Raw genomic sequence first — 10,965 nt, 5'->3', positions numbered from 1 at the left:
GGGCGGTGGGAGAGGGATGGGGAGTTTAGTGCGTTGTGCAGCCCTGTAGACAACAACAGCCTCCAGCACAGTGACAGGACCAAACGACATGCAAGCGTACACTTCGTCCAGCACAGAGATAAGGAGGGAGGAGGAACAGAAGGCAGGTGCTACTTGTATCCAGCCACGATCCCCCCCGCCCTCTCTCATAAACCCTCTTGTTGTTGGCTGTAATCACGTTATGCACCGCTGGGGTGTGCTGGCTACACAAAGTTCTGCTGCATGCGGCCGGCGGCATTGCCGTGTGTGCGCACTGGGCTGGTCGGCCCCCGTTTCGGATTCCCTCCATCCCAAGATTCGTCACTTCGATTTAGTCCACCTCCTCCTCCATCCTCTCCTCCCACAGTTCCCCCCCCCCCCCCTCCCCTAACCCCTACCCCCTTCCATTCCCACTTCCACTTCTGTCGTCCACATAAAAAAATAAAAAAACTGGCATTATAGTATCTCGCTGCTGCCCTCTACCTTACTCAGTTACTGATGCAGTTGGTTGTCGTCTTGCGAGTATGGTGGTAGTCCTGAATAGTATAGCGCTGGACAGAGTGAATACAGATCTCTCTCTCTCTCTCTCTCTCTCTCTCTCTCTCTCTCTCTCTCTCTCTCTCTCATCAGCCGAATAATAGCCTTAGTAAAGTATGCACACACACAGAGAGAGAAGAGAGAGAGAGGGCCGGGGGGAGGGGGGAGGGTTAGGAAGCAGTGTAGACAGAACACTTAGGCGGACTGACAAAAGCAATTAAAAAAAAAAAATTAAAGCGAGAAAGACCTCACACGCTGAGGACCAGAAACACTGAATTAGAAGATATAAAACTGTGGTGACGAAAGGTTATCAGCTGTGGAAGTGAAAGTAAAAAGCCCTAAAATCTTCACCAACAGCTGAACGGTATATTAAAAAAATAATAATAATAAACTCTCTCTCGCCCCTCCCCCTTCTCTCTCTCTCTCTCTCTCTCTCTCTCTCTCTCTCTCTCCTCGCAAACTTTAAAGAGTTGAGTTCCATTACTCTCCTCCCTACTTTACCTCCCCCCCCCCACCCCCATCCCCTCCTCCATCCTCTCCCAATCCCCTACCCCCAATACCCCTCCAAGAAACACGGGCCTCAAGGTGTACCAAAGTGAGGGGAACGGAACAATCAACCACGACTTCTTACAATTTCCACCACAGACGAAGCACCTCACAATGGCAGATTTATTCAACGGAACTTGGGGGGGCGGGGGGGGGGGGGGTGTGCATGCGTGTGTGAGAGAGAGAGAGGGCAGAGCCCTTCTAAAGCTCCGAACAGACGCTCCGACACAAACACTCTTGCCCACATACCAAAATCAATCATCCATGTATCTATACTATAACAGTATTTATATAAAGCATCCGGTCAGATTATTACGTTGTTACGAAACAAAAGTCACCAGCCACCGACTGTATAGACGGTCAGATTACTACGAAACAGAAATCATCGGCCACAGACTGTATACAATTCTATAGCAAGAACCTTGGAAGAGGGGGGTGGTTGGGGGGGTGGGGGGGGCGGAGGAAATGGGGGGGGGTGGAGGGTGGAGTGAGGTATGTGTGGAGGGGGCGGGGGGGGGGGGGGGAGTTGAAAGGAACGACTACTCACGAGGCAAGCAAGCAAGCCAACCAGACGGTGGGCAGGCAAAGGCCCATCCATTCAAAAACCTAATCCCGTTTGTCGCCCTGCGAGCCCCCCCTTTTCGCAAAGCCTTCAGCCCCCTTGAAGTTTTAAGATTAGTGGGAGGGGAAGGGAAGGGATGGCTGGAATGTGAGAGAGGCAGAGAATGAGAGACAGTGAGAAACAGAGAGAGAGAGACAGAGAGAAAGACAGAGAAGACGTGAGAGAGACAGACAGACAGAGACAGAGAGAGAGACAGACAGACAGAGAGGGAGGGAGAGAGATACAGAGACACAGAGAGAGAGAGAGAGACAGAGAGAGACAGAGAGAGACGAACACAGAGAGAAACAAGGCGAAATTCCGAGGTTTCCAACTGATGGATCACTAACAGGTGCAGACGACGAAAGGCTGGAAGAGGGAGGGAGATAGGGAGTTGGGAGCAAAGTACAGGGGGGAGAGGTGGTAAGAGGGTGGTGGAGGTGGTGGTAGAAGGTTGGGGAGTAGGGGGGTGGGGAGGAAGGGGGGTGAGATGCAGGTGACTATAAAGCGCCACGTCAGAGGAGGGTCGGACAGACAATGGCCACATTAGTGTCAAGACTCCACAAACCCACCCATAACCCTCCGACCACCGTCACCAACACCACCACCACCACCACTGCTACTGTCACCCAAACAGCTGGTGCTCTTGTTCTGTACCGGTGACATGCACCCAAAGTTGCCTCCTCCAATCAAAATGAGCTTCGTGGTTAAAGTTAATACATTTATAAATACATGTCCGTTAAGAATAAAAGGGGTTGTTTTTCTGTTTTAACGGAGGAGAGAGGGAAGGGGCATTGGGATACCGTTAATCCTTTCATTGCCAATCTATTTAGAGTACAAAATTCCCTTGTGATATAAACACAGAAAAGACAGTGGCGAAGAACAGCTGGGGATTCCCCCTGCGATGTATAGAAAATATGGCCTACCCTACCACCGAACATTAAGAGCAGTAGGTTCATCGATAGCAGACCTATGAATGGTCACCTTTCAGTGACATGGGTCCTCTACCACGCCTGTGCATAAATGCGAGCTTGGCGATGAAAGGGTTAAACGCGCACACACACACACACACACACACACACACACACACACCATTCTTCACAAGTTTATATATGTATATATGCGCTCTCTCTCTCTCTCTCTCTCTCTCTCTCTCTCTATTTCAGTAAGGGGCTCTGGCCTTTATCTGAATCAAAAATCGCTATCGTTACCGTTATCTCTCAGTGTGTTAATCTGTTGGTCTCTCCATCACCTCCATCAAGTTCATTTCGTACAATTTACAAGCAAAAAATTTGCTTTTCCATGGATTGTTTGGGAATGTGTCGTGCATTCTGTAACAGTAGTAGCATGAAAGTGCGCACAGGGTGTGTGTGCGTGGAGAAGAGAAGGGGGAGGATGTCGTCGTCGTCGTGTGTGTGTGTGTGTGTGTGTGTGTGTGTGTGTGTCTGTCTCCCCCCCCCCCCCCCCCCCCCCCCCTTCTATCCAAGAAGTACTCGTGTACACACACAGGAAGAGCCAGGAGGGGGGAGGTTGGTGGGGATGTGTGTGTGTGTGTGGGAAAGGGGGGTATGGGGAAGAAACACACTCAGTTTTTGGAAAGAAGGGTCGATTAACGAGAGAGAAAAAAAACCCAACAAACAAACAAACTAAAAGAGACATTTTGGAAAAAAAAAAAAAAAAAGACAAATAAATGAACGCATAAATTCAGAAATGAGTTCAGGCGGAATCAAGAGAATATTTTTAGAGCTTATGCGTTCTTACTCGAATCGGGGAACGCTTGTCGTCATTATCTGAGAAATTCTGAATTTCCGATGTCGACTCATGCCACTCACTCTCTCTCTCTCTCTCTCTCTCTCTCTCTCTCTCTCTCTCTCCCTATGTCCTGTCCTTAATGATCTACGAAACCAGCTCATTCCTAAAAAATATCATGTATATCCTTGTACGTTTCGACTGTGTTTACTTATGTCATCGGTGGATGAAAACACTATACGTAGTTTCGCTTTGTTTCTCTCTAAAGCATTTCATTTAAGAGAGACACTTATATCCTAGTTTTATTGGAGCTTGTTATGGAATATGCTGCACTGTTTGCATTAACAATTACAATGACACATACAAAACAAAATTTTGTTGTTGCCCCCTGTTCATATGGGGCTATGGCCTTGATTGAATAAACCATCTTGAATCTTGAATCTTGAATCTCTCTCTCTCCCATCAAGAACCTGTCTCTCTTTCTCTCATCTATAAACTTGTATGTGATTTCGATCATGTTGCTGTTACGAACAGTTTGGCTTTCAGTTTCACTTTTCTTCTCTCTCTTTGGTTTTTTTTTTTTCTTTCTTTCTTTCTTTCTTTAACTTATTTAATTGTATTGTTTTGATTTGCGCAGAGGGCTGGATGTAAGTAAACAAACATAATTATGTAGCTTAAATTCCTTTACAATCTTAAAATCAAACTTCGTTCATTCGTCCGTTTATGTGACTATAGGGCTAGAATAACTTTTTTTTTTAAATCGTAAGCTTTCTGGATTTTTTTTTATTATTATTTGTTTGATTTTTTGTGTGTAATTTTTTTGTTGTTTTTTTTTGTTGTTTTTTTAACTGAATATAATAAAAACAAAAAAAATAAATCATAACGCTGCAAACAAAACTATGTTGTCAGACACACAACGGCAGCAACAGCAAAAGACAAGCTTGTGTTCTTGTCCCTGTGATTCACTCCCACCACCCCACTTCCCTCCCCCTTTACGCCCCTTCCACTCCTGTCCACCACCACCCCCCACCCCCCAACCATACCCTCAACCCCCACCACACCCCACACCCCAAACCCCACCTCCCCCTGGGGGCGATACCAGACAGCTTGACTTTAGCCTCAGGGTCTTTCTAACCCTGTCCCCCTGGCTTGGCCAAAGTAAGTTTCCGTGTTCCTTGCAGGCAAACTAGAGTTCTACTCTGTGTGTGTGTGTGTGTGTGTGCGTGTGTGTGTGTATTGAAGGCTGCCTACCTCTCTCTTCTAACACAAACCGCTCAAAGCTTGGTGTGGTGGTGTGGCGCTTTATACTACCACTATGCTCCTAATGCACGTAATTTACGGTTGGGAGGGGGGAGGGAAGGGAGGAGGCTGGAGTTGGGGGGGGGGGGGGTGAGGGGGGCGATTATACCCCTTTGCTTTGTGTGTCGGGAGAAGGGAGGGGGGGGGGGGGATGCGCTCGCGCGAACGTGCACGCGCACACACAAACTCACTACAGGTTGAATGTTGATGCATCCATCTGCACCATACTGCATTGTTGTTTGTAAAGCTGTATGTATGAAACAGTGTGTGTAATAATACTCATAATGTTTTTCTTAAAATGTGAATAACAATAACAGTGATAACGGACAATGTGAATTTCAATACAATTTAAACTACAAAGAATAATATCATTGATAACAATGGTGGTAATAATATGCTAATAGCAAACAGTAATTTAGCATACAATAAATTTAACTATAATGATAACATGCCCCACATCTGATTACTTCTGTTTGGATGTAACGAAAAAAAATTGTAAATTATAAATTATGTTGTCAATCTGGCTAATAATAATAATAATAATAATAATAATAATAATAAAAGTAATACTGATGATCATGATCATGATGACAATAATAATAGCAATAACAATAACGATAATAATAGTAAATATCAATGACGAAAAGCGAGAATAGAATGAATAGAATTCACAGATCATTTAAGTACTTTCAATCAATCAATCACTTTATTGTCTGAACTAGAGTACAGATATCTGCCTTTTTTTTTTCGTATACTTTTAAAAGGTGGTGGTTGTTTTTTTCAATTATTAGTTTGGTCAGTTTGTTTTGTTTCTTTATTACGGTCTCTTCATAATTATTGATGATTTTATTCAGAAACCAAATCAGATTATCTTTTTTGTTAAATCTTAAAAAGGAAAAAATCATTTTAAAACTCTAAACACTTCTAACAAGAAGTGCTCTAAACAAAACACACTCACACACCCTAACACATCTAAAAAAAAATTTTTAAAGAAATCAACAAACATATAAATAGATCAATCAATTATTTCATTAATCAAACTCCGCTTAAACCCCATGTCTTCCAAAAACAAACAAACAAACAAAACACACTGAACATCATTCTCCAGCCCACCCCTGTGGTACACCTTGACCGACAAGGTGTGTCAGCTTGCAAGGGGGGCTGAGCCTTTATGGACACTCTGACACCTGACTCCCCTGGTGATTTACTCTCCCCCTACGTACGCTCGACTTGATTACATACCATGTTTAACACTAACACTACAACGAGGCACACCACAGTACACGGGTGATTGGGTGATTTGGGGGTTGGGGGGCCGGGGGGGGGGGGGGGGGGGTTGGGGGGGATTGGAGGTGGGGGGTGCGGAGGGGGGGAGGTCAGACCATGGGTCACTGTTAACAGGCCAAATCCCTTACCAAGAGCCCCCCACCCCCACCCCCCCACACCACCACCACCACCACCACCCGCTTGCCGTGTGGCTGTGTTTGTGTGTAACTCGCGGCCTACTTTTACTACACAAGGACCTGGAGTGCTGGTGTGAAGGCTCACCTGTTGTTTGTGGTACTTTTTACTACTATTACTAGTACTACTACTAGGCTGACATCTACAGCTTTTTGTTTTATGAATCTGTATTAACACAGACACACAAATGTAGCTTCATTGTTGAGTTTACATAGTATATCATTATCTGTTATTAGTGTTAGTGTTGTTATACATATTATGATGTAAAGTTATATATATCAAATATCATATTCAATGATGAACAACACACTAACAGCACAGAGAGAGAGAGAGAGAGAGAGAGAGAGAGAGAGAGAGATTTGTGATACTGGTATTTCATGTTCAAATATTTGGCTCATTGGAGGGATTTTAGACTCATAATTCAATTCAACTATATGTTTTGTTCATAAATTTGCAAGACTGGCACAAGTCTCTGTGATATTTAAAATAATACTCAAAACCAATCATAAATTTGCAAGTAATTCAAAAGAAAGTCACTGAAAGGATGGATTAACTGATCAAAACTTTTAAAAAATCCGGAGGAAAGAATTTTTTTCCAACACAGAACATTCTAAAGAAAAAAGAAAAAGAAGAGAAATTAACAGACTAGGAATATAATAGATCATATCTCTATTTAAATGAATGGAAGAAAGTAAACATTCTGTGAAAGAAAAAATCAAACAGAAACAATGCACCACATTACTGATTTCACCACACACACACACACACACACACACACACACACACACCATGAAGGAAGAAATCAACAGCTCACCCAAATTATCAGGACTAGCAATCAGTCTCTCAGCACAAAATGTATGCTAATTAATACATGGGTAACAGCTTTCACGTGTTGACGATGTTATCTGCATTGCATTCTCATTACTGACGAGAACTGTTACTCGTAAATTTGTGAAAAGAGATGACAAGTGAGCATGTGTTATGGGTATCACTTGCTGCCAATAGGCATTTATTGCACTTGTGTTTGTGGGCAATTTTGTGGCTCTGCTCTGTGTCAGTCTTGTTTCCATCATAATCACAGCAATTTTCATTCTTCACTGGTATTAACTATCATCAACCTGATACTTCTTCATAGTACTCAGCGTTCACTGCAATTTTGAAGTATACCTCATTGGTATCATTAACCTGATTCTACTTTCTAGCACTTAGTACCATATATATATATGAATTATCTAAGTTTGTATTTCAATTCTGAAACCTGAGCAATTTCTCATTTTCTGAACTGTTCCTTTTTCTATTTCTTTGTAAGTTTGTTCTTTCATTTCTAACCATCTTTATCAAAAATACTTAAAATGATCCTGACACTCTGTATACATAGTGTGTATGTGTGCGTGTGTGTATATATATGTGTGTATGTGTGTGTGTGCATGCGCACACACGTGTTCATGTTTGTTTTAAAATTATTTATCCTCCTATCAACCGCATTCAAAACTATAATGTGCTTAAGAGCTGTACATACTAACCACTGCTGAGACCCGTGCATTACCTTTGCAACTGGTATGCATGTACAGTGTATGTTTTCCAACCTCACTTCCAGCATAAATGAAATCGATCTCTATCTCCCCATCTCTCCCCATGTAAACAGCATACATTTTTTGCATATAAATATGTTTATATATACATTATATATAAATATATATATAGTATATACATACATACATACATACATGACAGAGAGAGAGAGAAAGACAGACAGACAGAGAGAGATTTTTTTTTTCCAAGAATTCTCATACCACAAAAGTTTTTATCTCATGCCTAAAGTTTCATATGTTAACAGAATGATTTAAATGTAAAACTTCAACAATATAAATAAAAAAAATTCCTTGTTGCTTTTTTTTTTTTTTTTTTTTTTAAGAAAAATTTTCATTATGTTCAATTAATCAAAGAAAGCTCTTGATCTGATTATGATAGCTATTCTTTTTAAGTGATACTGAGTTCTGTAAAACAGAAAATGAACTGATGCAAACCTATACATAAAACAAGTTGGAAACATTTTTTCATTCCTATAAGGAAAAGAAAGAAGAGACATATTTTCTTTTTTTTTCTTCTGCTTTTTGTTTCGCTTCTGGTTTTTTGTTTGTTTGTTTTTTCTTTTTCTTTAATAAACTGTACTGAACATCACAACTTCATTTTTCAAAACAAACATGCTCATAACTTGTCAGAAAATATTTAACCAGTTTAGTTTGATTTCATGTTTGATTTGCTGTTGCTGTTTGTTTGCTTTGTTGTTGTTTTATCTGTTCAGAAGCAAGATCTGATCACTGTACAATATACAAATATGTACTTCATAATCTTCGCTGTCAATGGCCGATGAAACTATTGTCTTTTCTGTCTTTTTTTCAAAATAAAGAATCTCATTTTCAACTGGAAATATTCTACTCTGAAAATACAAACAAAAATCTAATTTCACACCCATCAGTTTCAGATTGATTTCACTTTTCATATGGAAAATTTGAAGTCAGAATAGATTAACCTGTCTGATCAAAATATTTTGGGACACAGTAGGTCACTGAGTTTATTTTACAATGTGTATATATTTTAATTTTTTATCAACTCTGTGCTGAATGAAGAGACATGTTTAAAAGGACAAAAATCTGAAACATTTTTCATTCACTGAATTGCTGAGAGTCATGGTGGTTGTGGGCAGATGGGGTGTATATATATATGGATTAATGTGTATAAAAACTAACAAAATATATAAATCTTAATGTATACTGTGTGCTTTTTTTTTCTTTTCTCCCCCCCCCCCCCCCCTTTTTTTTTTTTTTTTTTTTTTTAATAAACTAAAAAGTCAGATCAAAATCTGTCCTTGTGCATGAATAAATTATTTCATTTATAATAAATTCTTCATAAAATTATGTATAATCCAAGGCACCAACTAAAAAAAATTTGATTGAAACAATTCAATCAATTTTACTTTAATGCTTAAATCTTAAGCTATTTTTCTGCATTACCAATCATTTCTAATTCTGTTTAATCAGCACTTCTAAAACAAAACTTGAAAAAAAAGTCGAAAGATATTATATATATCTTTTTTTTTATATATGTGGGTTGTGTTTTTAATATGCCAATACATAGAGAGAAAATGAGAAAAATAAGAATGGAAAAAAGTAAAATTATAAACAAAATGTAAGTGTGTGTGTGTGTGTGTGTGTGTGTGTGTGTGTGTGTGTGTGTGTGTGTGTGTACAACATGTGTGTATTAATGTAGTCATGCACAAGTTGGTGCATACCTAACATTCGACATATGCAGCAGAGGACAGCGTGTGTGTGTGTGTGTGTGTGTGTGTGTGTGTGTGTGTGTGTGTGTGTGCATTCAGACTTGTGCTTGTGCATGTCAATGATGACAGTGTTGCCAGCCCAGTGGCCCTGTCAGTCAGTGACTCACCACAGTAAGAACAATTTGCTTTCAACTGTAAAACTGAACATTATTTCTAACACTGCCAGACGAACTGAAATACATTCCAAAAACCAAGAATTTCTGAGAACTAATCGTTAAAAAAAACTGTAAAGAAAAAAAATCAAATAATAACATAAGACAAGTCACTTATGTCAGAGCCATCTTTTCTCTCTGATTCAATCAATTTCTTTCATAACCATCTGAACTTCAATCATTTTGTGACTGGCTCGCAACCTGCCGTTTTTGCGTTTTTTTCTCTCTCCGTTTTTCTTTTTAAAACAATTCCTCTATACCCCGTCCACTGACTGATGCCTGCCACTTCTCCGTGCTTCTTTCGGCAGGAGCACTGAGCTCCTCGCTATTGCAGATGCTGAGAGAAGCAGCGCAGTCGCTTCTCTGGAATCGATTTTAACTCCCTCGGACAACCCTCCACGTTCGATCACTTACCATTGACGGCGTAGAATGGCACTTCAGCGTCGTTGAATCCTTTGGCAGCGTAGGATTTTTTCACTTCTATGCAGGTCATCTCCAAACACTGACCCCAGGTGAACAGCAGCCATAAAAGCGCTGCACCGAAACCTTGAGAGAGTGATAAACGCAAGGAGGCAGCCATTTTCACTACAAAAACCTGACACAGGTCTAAAGGTCTACCGGCCCTTCGCCTACACCGTACAATCCGCGCACACACTTTCTTCACTAATAGACGGCTCCAACGCTACTGGCTCTCTCGGAATCAGCTACCATCCAGACGACACACAGGACGAGTAGAGCCGCTGACCATGGCTGTTCTGAGTAGGTTTTTATCTCCTTCCGATTTTAAAACCCCTTCGGACGATACCCATCAGCCGACTCGTCGAAAACTTCTGCTACAATGCCAACGGCACTGACTGAAACAATAACCCCACAGCGCAGTTCTGGTTACCTCCCACTGCTAATCTGCATTCCACAACGACGCACAGAAAACATAGAATGTCTTCTCACTTTTGGTGTTATTTGCCCAACTCATGCATCATAAGAAAGTGTCGAATAATTGTCTCACTGGAACACTAAATGCAAAACAGTCTGGTAGACGCACGCGTGTCAACGGCAGATTCCATGCAAGGAATAAAGCCTTGCTCGAAACGAGGGAGGGATCATGGAACAGCCTGACCGCTGTCGGTGTTTGCGCACTGTCTGCAATGTGGTGTGTGATTGGCTGCTATTCCCGTCCTCCAACCATTCATGATGATGACGCGCGAGAGAGACCTCGTGGGGGTGTGAACCACAAACTTGACGAACAATACCTGGACGATCCTGCT

General features: G+C 41.3%; 1 protein-coding gene across 1 annotated transcript in view; it reads right to left on the bottom strand.

The window, feature by feature from the left end:
* Positions 1–10,502, bottom strand: part of LOC143288889 (glypican-6-like) — a 235,574-nt gene extending 225,072 nt beyond the window's left edge. Inside the window, exon 1 of the mRNA XM_076597551.1 lies at positions 10,115–10,502. Coding sequence (XP_076453666.1) covers positions 10,115–10,280 — 166 coding nt within the window. The 5' untranslated portion in view covers positions 10,281–10,502. The remainder of the gene's footprint in view (positions 1–10,114) is intronic.
* Between the last annotated feature and the right edge of the window lie 463 nt (positions 10,503–10,965).

This window comes from Babylonia areolata, chromosome 13 (genome assembly GCF_041734735.1).
Source record: "Babylonia areolata isolate BAREFJ2019XMU chromosome 13, ASM4173473v1, whole genome shotgun sequence".
Classification (NCBI taxonomy): Eukaryota; Metazoa; Mollusca; class Gastropoda; order Neogastropoda; family Buccinidae; genus Babylonia; species Babylonia areolata.
This window is presented reverse-complemented; position numbering and strand designations above follow the sequence as displayed.